At 27.8% G+C, this 21,902-nt stretch overlaps 1 protein-coding gene across 4 annotated transcripts in view; it reads left to right on the top strand.

The window, feature by feature from the left end:
• The window catches only part of LOC101240264 (uncharacterized), a 43,107-nt gene extending 21,548 nt beyond the window's left edge, over positions 1-21,559 (top strand). For 2 of the 4 annotated variants that reach the window (XM_065817213.1, XM_065817214.1), the window contains exons 6-11: positions 10,083-10,150; positions 10,316-10,793; positions 15,033-15,370; positions 17,827-17,940; positions 18,410-18,479; positions 21,081-21,559. In XM_065817213.1, the coding sequence (XP_065673285.1) occupies positions 10,083-10,150; positions 10,316-10,793; positions 15,033-15,370; positions 17,827-17,940; positions 18,410-18,479; positions 21,081-21,154 (1,142 nt within the window). In that variant the 3' untranslated portion in view covers positions 21,155-21,559. The remainder of the gene's footprint in view (positions 1-10,082; positions 10,151-10,315; positions 10,794-15,032; positions 15,371-17,826; positions 17,941-18,409; positions 18,480-21,080) is intronic. The other 2 variants (XM_065817215.1, XM_065817216.1) reach the window with 2 other exon arrangements.
• The last annotated feature ends 343 nt before the right edge of the window (positions 21,560-21,902 follow it).

Below are 21,902 nucleotides of genomic sequence, written 5' to 3'. Positions count from 1 at the left end.
CCCTGCTTGCACTAAAGCTCATAAATTCTGTATTTCTCAATATCTTACTTAGTTGTTTTCTGACTCATTTTCAAGACAACACTAATTATTTACTTTCACTCCTTGAATTATGTCTTGTCTTTGACCCAAGCTTATGTTATGTAGCTTTTCTCTCTCCACTGATAAATGCGCCTCCTACGTAATCTCCTGGATCCAGGTAGGTACAGAAGCTTTTATTCCTTCTTGTCAGTTTTAAGTCAAGCCTCGTTCTACTCTATGGTTTTCACCTTCTTGTCCAGCTGCTATATCAAATTATAATTATTTTTTTATCTTTTTTAAAAGAACAACTCTCATAAGAATATACTCCTTTCTATTGTTGCAAGAAAATCAATGTAAAAAGGATGTTAAAAGTCTGATGCTAAGCTCCAACATTCCCAGTTTACTAAATCTAGTATCTTATTTAAAAAGTTAGACTTTAGAGGGTTTTAAAAAATCTTCAACAGTGTCATTAACAAAGGTAAGTTGAATTTAAAAGGTAAGTTCAATTTTATACAGTTCAGGTACATTAGTGGCAATGATATTGAGAGTGTTACACCCATGTGTGGAAAATGGTACAAGTTGACTAAGTGAATTAGAAATAAGAAAATCACTATAATACTATTGGAGATCATTAATGTCCCCACACAGTATAAGTCTCTTAAATTCACCAAGATTTTGATCAATAAGAGCTTGTAACAGTTTTAAAGCTTTTAAATGGATAGAGTTAATGCCCCAATATGGAGGTCAAATCGCAATGATAAGCGCATAGGGCAGGAAATCTGACTGCAAGAATTTTTTTTTTAATAAATTAGATTGACAAAATTTTAAAAGAGATCACCAGTTCACCACCATGTTTATTTCTATCCTTTCTTAGCAGAGAGTAGTCACTTGAGACGACAAAACCATCAGGAATAGTCGAGTCAAGCCAAGTTTCACTGATAACTAATATGTCAAATTTATTATTGTTGTTTTTAACCTGAGCTCGTTGGCTTTGTTCAGCAATGAGTGGGCATTAGTAGCTAAAATTGACGATATTCTTATAGTTATTCTATGATTTTGTGAGATTCAAATACTTTTAATAACAAATAATGTTGTTATTTTTAAACAATTGGTTTGCTTGGAAGGCAAACTATCAAGGTTGTTTAAGAACTTGACATAGGTGTTGAGTTTAGGTCTTAGGAGGCAGGAGCATTGGTTTCAGTAGATAGGTTTTTGACAGCAGAACTTTTGTTTCTTTCTGGGCAAGTACTATTATTACTGCTTCTGGGGTATTGCTGCAGTTCCAAATTTTAAAATGAAATAAATTTTTACGACATCTTGTTAAAACTTTAGTAGAGTTCTTATTACTGAATTTTAAGACTGAGTGTTATAAAAAACTGTTTTTTTGGCATTGAATTTTTGGTATACGTGTCTTTATTGTAAATAACTTCTTTTTTTTTTTAGTTGTAGCAGGTTATGGTATAGCGAGTACTATGTATTTGGGTAGCAGATATGATATTTTAAAATAGCGATATTAACTTTCTGCACCCTTTTTTTTGCTAATGCATTGAGTTAAAAAAAAGACTTAGTAAAATATACTGAATAATTCTTTTGTTAACAACAGTACAGTTGATTTCACATGTAAATAATTAATGATGGTGTATGGAGATAAATTTAGGCTTAATATTTATAATTATAGTAAATTTTGATATAATTTATCCTTTAAATCACACAATTTCACTTGAACTAGGAGACTACAATCTCAATCAGTGTGTTGGTACATAAAATGATGCAAATGACAAAAAATAAAAGAGATTTTAAAAGCTTTAAAAGTTGTCAGAAGTTACCTCAAATTACACTTAGACAGGTTGACAACAACAGTTTCAGCAGTATATGAGTAGATAAAATGGTACAAAGACTCCAAGAAAAAAAATGCAACTATTTATGAAATTGAACAGTTAATACCAACAAAAACAAAGAAATCCTGTGGAGCTTTTTAAAAACAGGTCTTCATGCCTAAAAATTGTACCAAAAAATGGTTTATCTAGACAAGGTCCAAAAAAGCATTGTAAACATAATTATAACCTGCTTTATTTGTCATATTTGGGCTAGTTCTTCTAATTATGCTCTTTATCTTCTATCTTTATATAGACAAGGTCCAAACATGCATTGTAAATGTAATTATAACCTGCTTTATATGCCAAGCCTGAACCTCTTTTTTTTATTGTTGTAAGGTTGCATTTCATTCTCTTTCCTACAAATACTATCATGGTGGCTGCTCAAAGGAGTTATTATCTCTAGTTCCATCAATCAAAACTTATTCTTGGTCATTTTTTTACTTTATCTGTCCCTTTGCTTTAAAAACATTCATATAGTTTTGATTCCTGAACTTAACTTCAACGCTTTGGAACTTCCACAATCTTTATTTTTCTTGACTTTTTTTTAAGTCTTCTGTAAACCATTTTTTTGCTTTTTAACTCTATTCTTGTTTTCTAGTAACTCCCAACTTAATAGTGATTGCTTGCAGCCTTGTTGGTTGTGAATTCGATTTTTAAAAAAATTCAATAACAAAGTGTTAACTAGGAATAAATTTGATACAGCCTTTTGACAAAATTGGGAATTTGTCAAAAAAATTCCCAAGTATATTGCCCCTTCACCTGAGATTAAAATGTGTACTAGGAATGCGTAGGGTCCTTTTCTTATATTCTTTCTTCTTCTACTGCACTTTAGCGCTGCATACATTGATTGAACAGCGCCAAAAATAAAAGAAAATACCGTCTGTAACATTTATTGAAGATGAGTATGAAATCAACACAAAATTAAACATGGTTTCACAACAAGGCAAATTAAGCTCTGATTTTCAAAGATATATTAAGAATTATATATTTTTGTATTATAAAATAATCAGTGTGTATTGATTAATTATTATTAAGAATAATATATTTGATTTACTTTTAATCTTAATATATCATTATTTTATTCTTAATATATCGTTTTTAATCTTAATATATCTTTTGAATATATATATTTTTTCACTGGTAGGCATTAAAAGGGCAATTTTTAAAGTAATTTAATGTTTTTTAAAGCGATTCAATGTTCAATGAATATTTCCATTGATTTACAATAAATTATAATTTATTGTTTAAAGCTTGAAATAAATTATAATTTTTTATGTTATTTTTCTATTAGTTTTTAATAGTAATTAATTTTTAATAATTTTTAGAATTACTTATAAACTTTAATTCGGCAAAATTTATTTGGAGAATGTGATTTTTTCACTTTTAAATTGGGAATTTTAATTTTATGAGCATTTTGGAATACTGCATTTGACAAGGCCCCTTAAGTCTAGTTTACACCATGAATACAACTTAATAAAAAAAAAAAGATATTGAACTAAAATGAATAAAATTTAACTAATTAATATTATTTTATACTCTAGCATTTTCAATTTCAACAAAAAGTTTAGTATAAGCACTTCGTAAATAAGTCGTATTATTAATTTGCAGATTTTAGACTAGCCATTTTTTTTACAGTTATTACATTCTGCAAAGTTCCATTTTGTTTTTTTCATAGATCTATAAAAAATCCAAAGTAAATTTTTTTGGAATTCACTTTATCTATAGTTAATTTTCAAGAAATTTTTTTTTGTAGTTTTTAAACTATAAAAACAATTTAAATATAATTCGTAATTTTTCATAAAAATAGCGCGGAATTTTTTGTAAACAATTAATAATTTTTTAACTAATCAAAATTTGTTTTTGAAAATGTTCATAATTAATTGCCACAGTTAACAACTCACAGTTAAAAAATTATAATTCATAGTTAAAATGTCATAACTCACAATTAGACAAATAGAAAATCAGTGTAGCTTTAGACGTAATAGTGTTTACAATTCACAATTTTTATTCACAATTTAATTCGCTAATCAGGTGATCACTAGAGGTCTAGAATTTAAATGATTAGTAAATTAAGTTGTGAAAAATTAAATAAAATCTGTGGAGTACTTTAGTCTGGTCTTTAACACTTGATTACAGAAATAAACAACTTTTATTAAAGTTTGAAAATGAAAAATTAAAATTTCATAAACAAAACAATTTTTTTTTATAATAAAATTTAAAATAACATTTAATAATTATAATTTAAAAAATTTTACTGAAAGATTTTTTGAAAATAGCATGAAACTAATTATGTTCGTAAACTTTTGTAAGCCTACAAAAAATTAAGGAAAAATAGTTTTGTGTAAAAAAATTTAAAAAGTTTTGGTTACACAAAAAAGAAGTTAAAAAAAATTCCAAAATGTTTTACATTTTGTTTTGTTAAAAAATTACAATCTGAGATTCCCATGCTTACATTTACTAATACACTAATGTCCAATTGTTATGCATAAATAAATCAGGTCTTGTTAAAAGCTTTTAACAAGACCTGATTTATTTATGTTAAACATTTTGTGTTTCATCATATAATACACTAAACTTGGCTTTTGTATTTAATAAAAACCTTTTTGAATAATATATATTTATGTTTTTCCTCCATAAATAAATTTTATAAATATAACTTAATTATTCAAAAAAATTTTATTGATAAACTAAGTATAATAGCAGTAGAAATGGTAATAATCCATTTTAAATAATGAAATGAATAAAAATAAGAATTTAACACTTGATAACATGATCATGCTGAAAAAATCTAATTGAGATATAAACACATATATTAAATAAACACAAATCTAACAAGCTTAATTTCATTATCAATATTTTTTTGATAAAAGATCTTACAATCGAGGTCATTTACAAATAGTTAAAAACTAATCTTAAGTAAATACCATGAAATAGCATTAATAATACAAATAATAATGATCATAATAAGAAAATTACATGATAATAAACCAATATCAATTTTAAAACAACAATTGAATATAATGCACAGACAGGAAAGTTACAAACAGTTATGTTCTGACAAAACGTAACAACCTACCATGTAACCAAAACAATTACTGCAAAAAAAAGTAACAATTATTTAATTAATATAATAATCCTAATATAAATATCATATAAATAAAAGTATATAAAATCATATAAATAAAAGTAATATAAATATTTCATTAAAATATAACAATAAATAAACAAACAAAAAATTTTCAAGAATACTCACAAATAAAAACATGTCACCCAACACACACACAAACATTTAGTCACGAAAAGTATAGAGTTTTCATAATAAATTACAATATTAAAATAAAAAAGTAAATCATATCAAGCAAACACATAGTCTTTTAAAAATAATAAAATTTAAAAAATATTCTTTTTCCTTTCTTCAAAAACGGAGCAATTTTTTATTTTATTATTCTTTTTAATTACTTTCCATTATCGAATGATTTTTTCTTTTAACTTTGGCTTTTTATCTTTCCTTTTTCTTAACTCATTTTTTTATTTTGTTAATTTGTTTGATTTGGTTTTTAATTTTTTTTAGTTTTTGCTTATTTATTTATTTCTTTTTCTTTTCTTCATTCTATTTATTTTTAATTTATTTATTTTTCTTATTTTATTCTTATTTTTTTATCTTTCATTTTTTTATAAATTTATTTATAAAATTTGTTATAAAAAAGTGTCCTTCATTCCGGAAGTCTCTGCACTGTCTTTTGACATTCATTTTCATTGTCAGTGTCATCTTCATTGCTTCCCGGCAACTTTCGAAAGAACTTTCAGTGCCTCTTAAAACTAACTTGCTTCTCAAATTTGTCTGCTTTTGTTTTGTTTTTTTGGTTCTTAGTTTTATTTTCTTATTTTTTATCTATTTTTTACTTTTTGGCTTTGTATCTGTTGACTTCATATTTTTAGCAGCTTTCCATTCACTAAAAATTTTATTTTGAACATCCTTAACTGCTCTGACTATCAATTCTGGTGATCACTAGTGACTATCCACCATATTGCAGAGGATCTCGAGTTCTACATTAAATAATGAATTAATACTATAAACTTAACATTAAATTTTATTCATAAGATTTTAATAAAGTAATTTTTTTTGTAACAGCTTTATTTTTTAAAGATTTTAATAAAATTATATTTTAACATTCAATATTAAACAGACCTCAGTGGGAATAAATGAGCACAAGAGCGGAGAAAAGTTCTCCTAAAGCGAACATGGAGAGCCATGCGAGCTGCTCCTCTAAACAGCTTCTTACGAGACCTTTTTTTTTTGCACAAGCTTATTGTTTATTTGTTAAAAGAATTGCTTATTAAACACAAAATTTAATTTTGTACTTGTTACAAGCATATGTTTGAAAGGTTAATGTGACAAGAATATATATATTTATTGCGCCATGAAAAAATTCTTTAGGCAAGCGAGTTGTCTTAGGGTTTTCACACAAGATACCCATTTATTTATTAACATTACTTATTTGATAAAAAAGTTTGATAAGAGCTATAAAAGTTTTTACTTTTTATGAAAAATGTTTTTTATTTTCTTATTGTAATAGAATGCAGGCATTTTAAAAATTGTTACAACAATTAAAAATTCCACAATAAAAGTGAATAATATTTTAATGAAATTAAAATATAAAATATATTATTTATTACATAAAATAAAAACTATTATGCAATAATTTAGAGTGTAATAGTTTTGTTTTTTATCAGTTAAATAATTTCTTACTTTATCAATATAATTTAGATAATTTTAATAGTTTTATATTTGTCAGTTAGTCCAATCTAATCAAAAACATTTGCATGTAAGTCAGCACTCTTTTAAACATTTTTTTTTTGCAACAACAGTGCCTTTTAATAAGCATTGAAGTTTATTCTAAAATTAATTTTTTTTCGTATAAAAATGACTTATCGTTTTTCATTTTAGTTACAATGATAATTATACTTTTGAGTGAAAAAATTATACTTTTGCGAGAGCAGTAAATTGCTCCTGTAAGCTTTAGCTCTCGCTTCCTGCCAAGTAGGAATTATTACTGTTTTTCATAATTACCAGTAACGGTAAAACCCTGGTTTTTGCCATTTTTATTACCGGTAAAACCGGTAATTTAAAGTTTTTTCAAAGGAATAAAAAAAGGCTTGAAATGCAGCAAACCAACTTATAATTATCCAGATTTATATCACATAAAGTTAATCTCATATTAAGCTCAAAACAATACATCCACTTTCAGATATTACAGTTAAATATCACAAAAAAAGGGCTTAAATACTTTAAATAAACTCAAATTCTATAGATTGACTGATATAACATTTAACACAGTTGTTCAATACAGAATTTAACACAGTTGTTAGTCATTTAATACAGAAATTACTGCTAATTGCTGAGCTTTTTTCAACAGAAAATAAGCTCGTAAAATGCATAAGGCATCAAGAGTATTATCATTCAAGCTTGATCTGAGTTTTGTAACAAAAAGACCACTGACTGAGAAAGAACGTTCAGCTTCAACACTAGTTACTGGTATACCCATCAATGCATTATACAGCATTTCTAAGTTGTTTGTGCGAGTTTTTGTCAGCTCAAAAACGGCTATTTCCTTCAACAGTGATTTGGAATTGGTGCCACTCTCATCCTCTTTGAACTAGAGGGACACTTCAGAGCATCCTTGATAGACTGTTCCAATTGTTCTGCCAAGGAAGATTGTCCTTCATCAATATTGGGTATTTCTTGACATTCTTTTTCCGATTTATCTTCATCTTCGTAGCTCTCCTCAAACAGATGACAGAATAATTTGGCAGCAGTATTTGCAAGGGCATTTCGTTTCATTTGTGGAGTGTCAAAGACATCCGTACTTTGCCCTTACTTGTCCAAGGCCTCTTAATCGTTTAAATAAATCAATAGATTTATTATATCAGGATTTTTTCTTTCCTTTATTCTTTTGACTAACATTTTTAATAACTCTTTGCTGTAAATTGAATTCTGCATGCTCAATTTAAGGCAAATAAACTTCAGAATCTGATCACTTGAAATCAATGTTGCATCTCGTCTACATAAAGCTTCTGTTCCCACTTTTACTGGTTCTAGGGCTGCAATCAGTTCTTCAAGTGTGTTAAATTCTTCATTGGAGAAGCTTATTTCACTAGAAATTTTGATCAAGGACATCTTGATAGGTTTCTTTAGCTTAACAAATCAAGACATCATGTCCGCCAAACTGTTCCACCTAGTTTTTGAGTCAAGTATAAGTGATAATTCTTTTTTAAACTCAACTTGAACGTGCTTTTGAAGAATATCATCGTTTTTGACGGGGGACTTGCGAAACAGGCGTACACAACATCTTACTTTTTAAATAATGTGTCTCAGATCTTGAGGGACTTCTGGGGGTTGATCATCTTCAATTACTACCTGAAAGTGTCAGTAATTAAGATGATTTTTTTAATAAAAATAATCTTATTTAGATGCCTAATACTTTTGAATAATTATATATAATACTTACCTGTAATCCAATACCTTCTTCATCTTCGTAATCGCTGTCATCAGAGATGGAAATATCATCAAGTGCAAAATCTTCTTCTTCATTGAGATCAGGAATGACTTCTTGGACCGGAGTTGTTTTGTATAAAACATCACAGACTGCTAAGTGGATGTCATGTGCCAAGCACAATTGATGGGTTGGTAAAATAGCTTTTCCGAATTTTTTCATTACAGCAGCTCCATCAGTTGTAGCTGCCACAATATCAGAGTCCAGACAAATTCCAAATTCTTTTAGCTTTTCTCTAACGATGGTCACAGCTTTATCCGCTGGCGTTGAGCCAAAAATTCTTACCATTCTCAAATTCCAATGCCGATTCTTGACATGAACATTGATATTAATAAACCTTCTGTTACGAGATGATGTGTATTCATCAAGAGTAATGCTAAAACAAATTTTTTCTTTCTTCATTTCTTCAAACTCCTTTTTATAAATGTCTTTAACCTCAAGACAGTGCTTCATAATAATTGCTTTGATCGATTTTGCATCTTTTGGCAAGTGGTATCCTTGAGCTCCCAATGCCGCTCTTAAACGTTGACTTTTTGCCAGTACTCGAATTGGTAATCCATCAATGGCGACTAACTCGAACAAGACAACTGCCAAGGAACCTTTTTGGGTCACGAAGAAGTGATCAATTTTTCCAACTTTTTGTTCAACTTTGGCTGATACTTGTTTCATAGCATCGGCCTCAATATGATGCATTAATTTGAGATGAGATCTCATACCACTGGTAGATCCACCTTTGCACTTGATTTCTTTGCTACAAGTTTTGCACTTCGCCAGCTGCAGATCCTTGCTATATAAGAAGTGCTTTCATACCTTGGAATTATTGTTTCCTGCAACAAAGGTCATCTTCGTGTTTATTGCTTTTTCATTAAAGAACTGCTTTCTCTCACTGTGTTGCGTCTTTTAGGAGTTGGCAAATTAAAATGAAAGCAAAATACCAAATTATTTAATTAACAAAATATCATTTTTAAAACAGCGTTAATAGATTGAGAAAAAACAGGTAACGGTAATTTTTGGGAATAAAAATTACCCGTAAAAACCGGTTTCTCATTACTGGTTTCCATGCCCTACTGCCAAGGCCTGACTAATGTTATATTGTACAATATTACAATTTCAATGTTATTGTTAATTATACAGTTTATTAAATGAAAAATTTAGCAAAGCTAATTATAATATAAGTATTACAATATGAGTTGTTGTGAATTTATTATAGCTCTTTCCCTGTAACACTAACAGTATCACTTGTAACAAATATGTACTTAAATTTAATTACTGCTCTAAAAAGATAATTTGGTTATGATTTTTTGTCCTGATTATTTTCGATACCAATGATGTTAAAAATTATGATGACCATTTTATTTGAAAAAATATGTAAATATAAAAAAATATATATAAATATAAAAAAAATATGTTGATATTAATAAATAATAATGTATATAAATTTTAATGTATATATTATTAAATAATAATGAATATGTAAATATAAAAAATAAAAATATGTAAATATAAAAAAATAATAGTATGGTGATACAATAACTGAAAATAGAATAAAAATTTTTGACTCTTGAATATTGCATATAGAACATCTTTTAATGCATTTATTAAGAGTCTAAGAATGTTTAATATTTTTTTAAAGTACAATTTGATGTTGTTGAAAGTTTAATGAATTCGAGAAAGGAGGCTTTAAGTCAATCAGTTAGTGAGGTATGAAACTGCTTAACATTTATGAGATTTTTTATTGTGTTGCATGATTTTTTAAGATTTTTCTGTCTTGTTTTTAAATTTATTTAATTTTTTTGTTGTTTCCTAAATTTTATCTTCTTAATGGTTATGATTGCTGGTATGTTTCTCTAGCAGTTTTTTCTTTAGACAGAGCTAAAGTTGAAACATAAAGATGAAAAAATTTGTGAATTGGAAAATAAAGTTGAACAGTTGCAAAAGGAAATTGCCAACTTTAATGAAAAAGAACATTTGTTTCATAACGATCAAATATCCAGATTAAACAATTTACTCTCTCAAATAAATGCTACAAATGCAGCTGTCAAATCTATGAAATCACCAGAGTTAGATTTGAAAATAATGCAGCTTGTTGAGCAAAATAACACCCTTTGTGCTTTAGTGAATCACCTAATAAGCTTGCAAGAATCTTCAACTTCCAGTCTTGTATTTTTAAAAGAGAAGTTCCTATGTCTACCAAACTATTTGCAACAAAGTGTGTTCAATCCTCAAAACCTTCAAAATCATTTTCCTTCTCAAGTTCATCCATACCCTTTTGATAAAGCTCTTAAGTTATCTCCTGTTGCAGTGGTTGCTCCAACCATTCAATTGAAGCAGAACATTGCTACAGGTAAGTTTGGTTATAACTTATGTAGTAAATGAAAATTAAGGTACTGTTTCTATATTGTTATCAGAATGTCAATTTCTTTTTACTTTAAAAATACTTATTTTTGAAGTAAGATATGTTATTATTATTTCAGAAACTGTTTTCCAAAATATTTAAAAACAATTTATAATGAATCTTGCTAGATTATTGCTTCCGTAACTTCAGTTTTCCCCTTTAGTACTTGACATCTTAATAAAAGATTATACATACATGCATACATACATACATACATACATACATACATACATACATACATACATACATACATACATACATACATACATACATACATACATACATACATACATACATACGTACATACGTATACACACACACATAAAGGTTAAAGCCATGCTTAGAACATACAACTTAGCCATCATTTATAACTTGCTGGCTAGCAGTTATAAATGGTGGCTAAAAGCTGAGTGACTTTGTCAACTAGCTGATACTGGCTGACCATCAAAGTTGCTGACTTCTGGCTGAGCAAGTTGCTCGAACTAAGGAATGAAATGTTTTTGATAAAAACAAAAAAGTTTAATTCTAAATTAAGACTTTTAATAAATTAAAAATCAAATAATACTAATACTGTCATGAATAAAGAGAATCATGTTTGTGTTGAAAGAATTTAAGTTATTTCTTTTTGAGTTCAGAATTAATCCAGTTGTTGAAAATATTGACTTAACTGATACACTAGAAGTTGGAATGCTAAAATATTTCTTTGCAAGTACTGCTAAGTGTAGGTACTTGGTGTAATGATTTCTCCAAAACAATAAACAATCCTGTTCTTCATTTGTTGTAGGTGAATGAATAATAAATTGCTCTATTACTGATTCGACTTAAGGATTTTTTTCTGAAGAATGACTTTTTTTCATTTCTTAAAGAAGTAGTCGCTTAGCACTAGGACCTGATTTTGAATAATTGTTGTCTAATTCTGACATAACTAGAATCAGATAAATAAAAGTACTGAAATAAATAATAAACAAATTAATTAATAATACTTAATAATATACCACTTAGATAATAGTGCAAACAGTTACTTAAATTATTTACAATTTAAGTAACTGTTTTAATTTCAAGTAATTTTTAGTAATTGTTGCTAAAGCAAAAACTTCTGTTATTGATGTAATGATGTAATTTGTTATTTATAGAATTGTCTTTACGAATAATTGTTTAGAAATAAAATACCCTGAATTGAATCCAATTAGACCAATTTTATGATTAAAGCATTCTCCAACAAACATTCCTTTATTTTGTATATAAAATTTTTGCGGCTGTATGTAAAAATTACCATATTTTTGCAGAAGTTGATAACTTCTGCAAAAATATGTTACTTTTTACATACAGTCTTTGGTAATTTTTTTTTGGATCCATATTCCTTTAGTTTTTTAATTTCATTCAAATCACAAGGATTTATTGCAAGAAGCTTTTGTATTTTGTGTTTAATCAGAAGAGAGTTACCAGCACTGACCACAAGGGTTAACTATTCAAATTTTTTTAAAAGTTTAATAGTTCAGAAATCAAGACTTGTTCATTATTATCTAAGCAAAGGTCTTCCCTGCCACAAAAAGTAAAATTACTATAGAATCTAATAACTGGTTAACTGATTCTACCATAAAGAGCACTGTTCTATCTTGTGAGTATATGTTGTTTTAGGCTCTTATGCTGTTTTATTATAAAATTATCCTCAAATTTCTCTTTACATGGACCATTAAAGTTTTTTTCTTCAATCATGTTTGAATCATCATAAACTTGAATAGGAAAATGCTGTTCTATATCATCAATATTTTTCACTTCAGCAAGAGTTCGAAGATTGTTTTAATTCACAATTTAATTGTGAATTAAAACAATCTTCAAAATAAAATAAAAAAACATTTTATTTTGTTATATTTGCTTATGCCATCGCATGTCAATATTAAATGCAAGATATGAGGCAGACAATGTTGTGGATCCTTTGAACCAAAGAGTCTAGAAGTTTTCATCATATTTGCTGTACCATTGTGCACAGTATGTAATCTCATATCTTTACAATGCTTCTGAAAAAATTCTTGAATAATATCTTTAATAAAACTATGACAATTTTCACCTGTATGACTTTCTAAAGGCAAACATGCAAGAGTAAACATTTTTCTATCCCAGTATTATTAATAATGGAACACTTTAGCCCCATATAACTAATTTTTTTATATGTCAGTCCAACGGTCAAATATAATTGTTGCTGCATCAATATTTTTAAAATTTTCCAATACAGATTGCCTTAAAGATTTGTAAATATCGGGTAGAGCAACTTGACTTATAGCAAAACCTGTGGGAAGTTTTAATTTAATATTTTTTTCAAAAACTTTTCAAATCCCTCAATATCAACATAAAAGAACAGTAGTAGATCTGTAAAAAACCAAAGGGCAAGATTGCGACTCACATTATATTTCGATGAACTAGCTACAGAGTTATTGCACCACCTATGTAAAAGTTGATCATTTTTTAATTCAACAGTCAGTTTGTCTGTTAATATTTTGTGATCAAGAAACAAATGACTTTTTAAATTACTGCTTGATGTAGAAAACCTAACCTTGTGAAGTTTTGATAAATGTCTTTCAGCTGATGACTCAACTTTTTGTGTTAATATTTGAGCATAGTTGTTACATACTAACAAAGCATCTGTAGTTTTTCTTTTAAATGAGCTACATAGTTTAATGTAAAAGTGTTATAAAAAATTGTTATGCAAACTATCATTCACTTATCCATAACTAACTAATAAAAAACTTTTCATGGTTAAATTTTTAAGCTATTCTGAAAAATCTAAAGCATGCAAAATATTTGTTTATGTGATATCTTGTAAGGTGGAACGCTTCACAACTATTTCTCTCTCTTTTATTAAGCAAATTTAAAAACTTGTTGCAACATAAGAAAAAGCTACAAAAAAGTTGTTGTTTCTGCAATGTTGTACATAAGAATTTTTGTTTACTTAACTCTCTATTTTTTTCAGCCAACAAGAGCGAATTTGAAATTGGCTGCAGCTGTTTACTTTGTTTGATTGGTGGCTTAGTAGTTGCTTTTAACGCAAAGCGGCAGCTGTAAAAAATAAATTTAAGTAGAGCAGCTTTAACCTCTACACACACATACATACATATTTTCTGCAGGCCCTGCATATCTGTAATGCATCACTGATATGTGTATATAAAAAAATTATTAAATAAGACAAAGCAGAAGCATCAACAATCAACAAAAATAATTATGCTAGTAGATCATTGATGAAGTAGAATATTACTGTTGTAGTTTAGACAGTAAGATTAAAGAATATTATATTTTCTTAGCTATCTTTAATGGTGATGCAAATGCAAACCATATTCATGATGGGATGCCTTGCAATTAAATTGGCTGTCAACTGTGACAAATAATCTCAAAAACACTTTCAAAGCAGTTACTATGTCCAGATAGGAAGATAAAATAACCGTTCATTGCATAAGTCTCTCAGCTTAACAAGGGCATGTCAAAACTTCCAGCTTCGGCAAAAAGTTCGTTTTTAAACTTAAATTTAAAAAAACTACCATTCCAATTCTATGGATCAAATGGATTTTAGTATTTAGTTAGTTTAGCTGTGTTGAGCATTGAAGCTTTAAGGGCAAAAACTATGGATGTTAGCCAGCTATTTGCATAGTTAAAGTGTTAATACAATGAATTTTTGTTTACTGCTTGTCTGTGCTGCAGTAGTAAGTAAATACAAACACTTATATTGACATTGTTTATATGACATTGATGATTAAATGATGTAATCAAATTTTAAAAGAAATATTGTTTTCAATTTCAATTATTTGTATGTTTTGGTATACATGCTGTTCATAAAATATAATATTCTAAAATCATTAAAATGTAATTTATAAATAATCACTTATATGTAGTTAAATTGTAGTTTACTCTGATATTTATTTATTAATTATTTTATTTATTAAATTTTTAACACTGCTGCCTCTACTTAGTTTTCAAACATTCTAACATCTACTTTTTAAGTTCTAAAAAGTAGATGTTAGAATGTTTGAAAAGTTTTTGTAATTTACCACTTAAAGCTTATTTTATTTTTATTTTTCAATTAACACATTATTTTGAAATTGTTTTTATTCAAATTTTTATTTAGTTAATTGTTACATTTATTTTGAAAGAAATAAATATAACAATTACCTCTTATAATTATAGTTTTTAATTTAATAGAGAAGAACACTTCACATAATCAATGTCACCTTCGTTCAGATAATTTTCATAATGATCTATTGGAAACTAGTTTGCCAGATTTATACTCAAAACAGAAAAATTTACCAATGGTTACTCATAATGAAAATGAATGCGTGCGAAAACATAGTGAAAAGCAAATTCATAGAACTGAAAATGAATTACCATTTTCAAACATGTGCTTGACATCAACAACACCAAATATTGCTAGAGTTGATCAAATTAAAAAAACAACACCTATTCAAAGATCTATTAGAAGATACGGCAAAATTAAAAAGTCTGTTGACTTATTTTCCCCTGCTCTAAACTCAGTAAAGAAGGTAAATTTTATTCAAGTGTTAGTTTGTATGGGTTACTATAAGGTTATACATTTTTTTTTTTTTTTTTTTTTTTATTTCTAATTTTTATTTCTTAAAGTTAAATAGCTTCATTATTAAAGTACTATATAGTTATAATAGTTTTTCATCATTATTACTGTCTTCTTTATTTAAAAAATAATAAAGTTGAACCAATAATAGCATAGAGCATAAAAAACTTTAAAAATCTTTTTACTAAAACCTTATTGAAATAATGGAGGATGCAAGGAATTAGAGGGTGATAGAGCTTTTGTCACTCTCTGGTTTTTAATATGTGAATTCACTTTCAACATGGCTGCAGGTAGTCACTGTTTAAGTTGGTAGTTACTAAAAAAAGGAAAAAATAATATGGGATCTAGTGAAACCTCCGTGTCCGGATATAAAAAAGAATGTTGACCATTGAAGTCAACTTTAATGCTTAAATAAGAGAGGAAAAAGAGAAAAACTTGACTGATACACCATATGATTAAAGCATGCACAGCTCTTGTTTTGCCATTTCTTATTATTTTCAGAAATTTTTATAGAAATCATTTCATGATTGGTTGCCTATTCTAAGTGCTGACTTCTCTTTGCCTATTCTAAATATTGATTGGCTACTATTCTAAGTGATAACTTTGGTCAAGAGTGAAGTATATAGTTGTGCTACCAGCAAATAGAGAAAGATTGTTAATATAAATGAGAAATAACACAAGATCAAGGATGGAATCTTGTGCTACCTGATAAGTTACTGGAAAAAAAATTTAGTGCTTTTCGAGAACTTGACTTCAATCCTGCAATTAGAAAAGAATGATATGTTAAGTTTAAAAATTTCATCCACAAATACACCATATGAAGAGTACTTAAAAAGAAAATCAACACGCCAGACTTTATTGAAAGTCTGGCGTGTTGATTTTTAAAAGCTTTCATCATACGCATGGTTGAACCTTTGTGAGGTAGTGATTTATATCATTGATTATTTTGTAAGACTAACCAAAATATTGTGCGGACCACAATCTGTAGAAAAATTTAAAAGAAAAATTACTTTAGCAACAGAAGTTGATTAGTGGTTAATGATGTCTTTGATTGGTTTAACCTGTAACTTTGGTACAACTGCATGACAATTAGATGAGAAGTGCAAATGAAATTTTGCAATAATAAAAAGAGTTGTTCAAATGACTTATGACTTGAGTTGAGACTAAAGACATCAGTCAAAGTAACATCACAAAGGAACTTGTGAAAGCAATTTGTTCATCAATCATATGTAAAGTAGTAGTCTAAAGTGTGATGATAGGGTGCATCTGATTTGAAAATCTGATCTGCATTAAATATAAAAAAGGATAATGATAGGGTACATCTGATCTGAAAATCTGATCTGCATCAAATACAAAAAAGTGTAATGATAGGGTACATCTGATCTGAAAATCTGATCTGCATCAAATACAAAAAAGTGTAATGATAGGGTACATCTGACCTAGATAAAATAGTTAATAAAAGTGTTAGTGAGATCATAGCATGATCTAAACTACCCAAAAGAGAACAAAGAGAAACTGAGATTAAGTTAGGGTTAGAGACAATATATGAATCTTGGAGTGTAGGTAAGTGATTAGGATTATCTATTTTAGCTTTAGTGCCTGAATAGTCAGTGATATTAGAGTCAATCCATTCAGTGGGGTGAGTTTTAAAGTCACCAATAACAATATTTGCTGATTGATAAAGTGAATAAAAATAAAATCGAAAAAAGTGTTAAAATTAAAATAATTAAGAACAAACAGAAAGGTGATTAAAAACAAAACCACATAAAAGAATAGTTAGGATTCAAATCTGATTTTATGTTCTGGCCAAGCATGTGTCTATTAACTGCACTGTTTTGTAATTGTAGAAATTAGTTATCTCTGATCTTTTTCACCGAATATATCTGAAGAGTTCTTACATTCTCTAAGCGTTTTAATACATTTCAGCTAGCCAAACCAATTAATCATAAAGTGTAGTTAATTATTCAATGTGGCCAGCGCAACGGTACCGTTGCTTTAATTTTTTATCTTAAAGTCACGGTAGTAAAGTTTGATTGGTTTATTTATTTATCTTAAAGTCGCGGCTGCAAATATTATTGGTTGATTTTGAAAGTTTTATTTGTACAAATTTAAAAAGAATTGCAATTTTATATTGTACCTATAGCATTGTGGTATCTCATTGGTTCATCTTCCACGGTGATCTGGGATCGAGACGTGGCGGAGATCAAACTCAGAACTTCTTGTTTTTAAAGCAAGTGCTCTACCACTACCGCATATATTATAGCGCATTATTGATATATATACACCACTACCACATATATATACCACATTGTTAACAAATAATTTTTTTTTTAAATCATTTTTTTCACATAAAACTTTCTACTTTAAATCTATTTTTTTATTTTAAAACAACCTAATTTTTTTATTTAGTGCCAAGCTTTAAAAGTTGATCAAAATATAAATGAAAAAAAATCAGAACATTGTGAATCGTGGAAGGAGTTAATTGTCTTAGAAAAGTCCACTGCTGTCAGCGTTTGTAGAACAGTATGTTTTTTGAGATTTTTGAAGACAAAATTTGTAATTAATTTAAAAAATGTTTTTTAAACATTTTGTTTAAAAATATTTAAAAAGCATTTTAAAAAATAAAATTTTAACTGATTTATTTGATAGCTTTTTTTTAAAGTTTTTTTAAATTTTGAGTTTCATACCCTATTGTTAGTTAAGCAAGTTATTGCTTAAATTAGTTTTTAAATTAGTTTCATAGTTCCTGTTTAGTTATTTTGAGCTTAATATTTTTAATGAATATTGTAGTTTTCCTATATAAAATGCGCAATGCGCTCTCAGGTACAGTTATTTTTTTATGATTTTCTTTCACTTTGGCATTTTTTCATTTTATTTCTCTGAATTTGATTTATTTATTTTTAATTATTTTTTCAAATTGTCAAAATGTTATAAACTTTTGTTAAAAAAGTTACACGGCTTTCCATTTGCATTTTTTACCTTTCTCTTTTAGTCTTCTACAACATCAACTCGTGGCTCTTTGGTCATGAAACGGAAGCAAGAAAATGTTCTCAACTTTGAAAGTATGATATTTTACAATTCTGTAGTAAAGTATAATCTAATTTACACAAGGTTTGATAAATTAACAAGCAAACATTTGATGAAGAGAGAAAAGAGAAATAACATATTTTTTTTAATTTTCTGAAATAACTATGTAGGACTAGAAATAACTATGTCATGAAAAACAAATTGAATAATGGATAGTGATAAATTGTTGCTCCTGAATAATATTAAGTGGATAGAACAAAATTTTGCGTATCTACCATGTTTGTGTATTTTTATACTTCATCAGCATTTAGAATTTTGATCATAAAATTTAACTTTGGACAATAGGTCGATGGATAATAAAAGTTTACTTTTTTTATCTTCTTTTGCTGCTAGAGGGTCTTACATTACTATTTTGTTAGGTATTTTTTTATAATACTTAGAAATATAGTTATAAAATTATGAGGTTTTATTTTGAATTGTTATAAAATGTTATTATTGGATGATATAAGCAAGATAGAAAAATAATTTTAGGCCTTCTTTTGCTCTCAGAGTGCCTTAAATGTGTATTTTTAGGCTCTTATTGATATTTATTAATTAATTTAATCATAGGTTTTTAAATATTTTCTGAAAGATAAATTTGACTGGATTTAGAAATCACTTTCTAAATGCAGTCAAGTGTAGAAAAAATTTACTTATTGTTAGTATATTGAGATTAACAACTAACAGAACTATAAAGAAACAGGATGATACAAAAGCTAACCTAGGTTATAGCGTCAAATACAACTGGTTAGAACTACATAATCATAGGAAGAAAAGTTAGCTATGTATTTAGTAGGCTTGAAAAAAAAATTTAAGACTGAAAAGGTAGAGCTTTCTGTGCCTTAACAACTAACAGTAAAAAAATGTGACCTAAACCTTAAATTTTTCTGATGATGAGGTTGATGAAAATGGAATGCGATAGACATGGGAAATAAAACTGATGTTATAAAAATCCTCGAAAATTTTCAACTACAAGCAATGGTTACTAAAATGCAAAAAATTGTTCTGTCGTTCACCTTTGAAAAACGAATCGTTTCAAAAATATGTGAAGCAAAATCATAAAAGAGTGAAATTTTGTGTTAGATTCCAAAACTAGATGGAGCAGCATGTTGTTCATGTTAGATCTTTTAAATGTTTAAGATCTTTATTAAAGAAAGCACTAATTGATATCAAAGCGGCCATTTCTTTTTATATTTTTATATGAAACTGAATGGTATGCAGTATCACAGATATTGAAAAATTTGATGCCAATAAAATTTGCTGTAGACGTGTTATGCCGTGCACACGCCAATTTAATTTCTGCAGATGCAACATTAATGTTTATGTTACAAAATTTAAGTGAGGATAACAAAATTGGCCTTGAACTTAAAAAAGAGCTAGAAATCCAAATTAACCAAAAATAACTATTTTATTTGATACACAATATCTGCATAATGGAGATGGTTGGAAAAAAAAAAAATTCATAAGAGTATTTCCGTTCATTCTAAAACAGAAATAAATAATTTTATTCTAATCCTAGACCGACGTCTTAATAATTGAACTTCTCCGAAAGTTGATTCAGAGGATTCTGAGTCTGATCCTGATATAGAATCTGAACTTGAATCTAACAAAAGTGAAAGTGAATCCTCCTTGGAGAAATTACTACAGCAAAAAATCCAACAGTCACTTTTACACCCAAGAACAAGAACTTCAAAAAAACCATCAATTCAATCATCAATACGAAATGAAATTAAATTTTGGGACAAAAGTGGGTCGTGTGGAACACTTATGGAAATTATTTACAATAATCTGTTGTGTATTCCTTTAACAAGTGATGAAGCAGAGAAATCTTTTTCCGATACTGGAACATTTTCGACAAAAATCATGTCAAGACTTAATGATACGACATAAAACAATTTGTGTTTGCCAAGAAGGTTTTTTAAAAGTCAGAATCAAAAAAACTCTTTTTATATATTATTTTATTTTTCTCATTGAATTTGTTTTGTTAATTTTTTTTTATTGAACTTGTTTTTTGAATAACATTTTAAGTATGCCTTCAAATGTTTCACGTAGTTCTTTAGCCGTTATATATTACACCTCCATAGTTGTGGGTATGCGTCAGTGGTGCAGTTATAACGAGCTCATATTTTCTACATGAGATATAGATAACTATCCCAGCGTTAGCCTAGCTGTATCATTTTGAACTTGTTTTTTAATAAAGCAATCTTGTATATCAAGAATGTTTTCTTAGAGTTTGGTTTAAAAGAAGACTAAAAAAACTTCATTCATAATTGTGACTCCTCGGCCTTAAGAGGTATTTTGTGTGAAGATCTAGTTTATGTTTCAAATTATTATGATCATTAGAGCTATGTAAGGTAAAGTAGAAAATATATTTAGTAAATAAGTGGCTCAGAGCAAAAGCTGGTAATTATTTTATGCTTGAGGGATGTTTGGCCAGATAACGTGGGGCCATGTTGTTTGAACTAAGGTTGGTAAATTATTTAAACTAAGGTTGGTAAAAAAGTTTTTATTGTTCGGGATAAAATTTATATTCACGTAAAAATGATTTAGTATTTTTTCAATGTATTTAATTAAATAGTTTAAAATGCATCCTTTAGAAGATGACAGCGATTTAAAAGATCTTGTTTTGTTGCTTCGAGGAAAAGGTAAAAGTATTCGACTAGCACCATAGTAATATCAGATATGCATTTTAGCATTGTTAGCCTTTTCAATGAAGTTGCTGAATCTGTTTGCAATATTGTTGCTATATGTCAACTTTTTAATTTTTTTCATGTCAACTTTTTATTACTGTCGAGAATAACAAAACCGTAAAATTTTTGCTATAGTTTGGTTGTTTTTGTTTTCCTTTTTTTTGTTTTGCTATATTTATTTTTTATTTATTTTTGCTGTTGCTCTTGCTGTTAGCCAAACACTTTTATTAAATGAAAGTATATATGTATGAGAATTGTTATTAATTGTACTATCTAGTAGTTGTAGGTGCACTAATATTGTAGTTGTTATAATTTCAATTTTTGAATTATATGGTTTCATATTTATCTTTTATAAATTTTTAATGAAATAAATGGTTTCAAATTAACCTTTTGTAATATATTTTTATTGAAAAAAATCGTTTTAAGTTGACATAATTTTGAAAGCATTTGTTACTGTATTGAACATCTTTAAAAAAAACTATAAATTGTTTTTCTTAACAGTTTTTAATAACTGATAGGTTATATCATGCATTAGATAGAGGTGGAGAAATTAAGAGCTCTTGACATTTCAAAGCTTTTGATAAAGTTTGGCATGCTGGTCTTCTCCATAAGCTTTCTTCTTACAGTGTATCAGGTAACGTTGTCCTCGATGGACAGCACTCTTCTTCATACCCTGTAACTTCAGAGGTTCCTCAAGATTATATTCTTGGCCCTATACTCTTTTTAATT

This window comes from Hydra vulgaris, chromosome 14 (genome assembly GCF_038396675.1).
Source record: "Hydra vulgaris chromosome 14, alternate assembly HydraT2T_AEP".
Lineage (NCBI taxonomy): Eukaryota > Metazoa > Cnidaria > Hydrozoa > Anthoathecata > Hydridae > Hydra > Hydra vulgaris.
The sequence above is the reverse complement of the archived record's forward strand: the minus strand, read 5'-3'. Positions and strand labels throughout refer to the sequence as shown.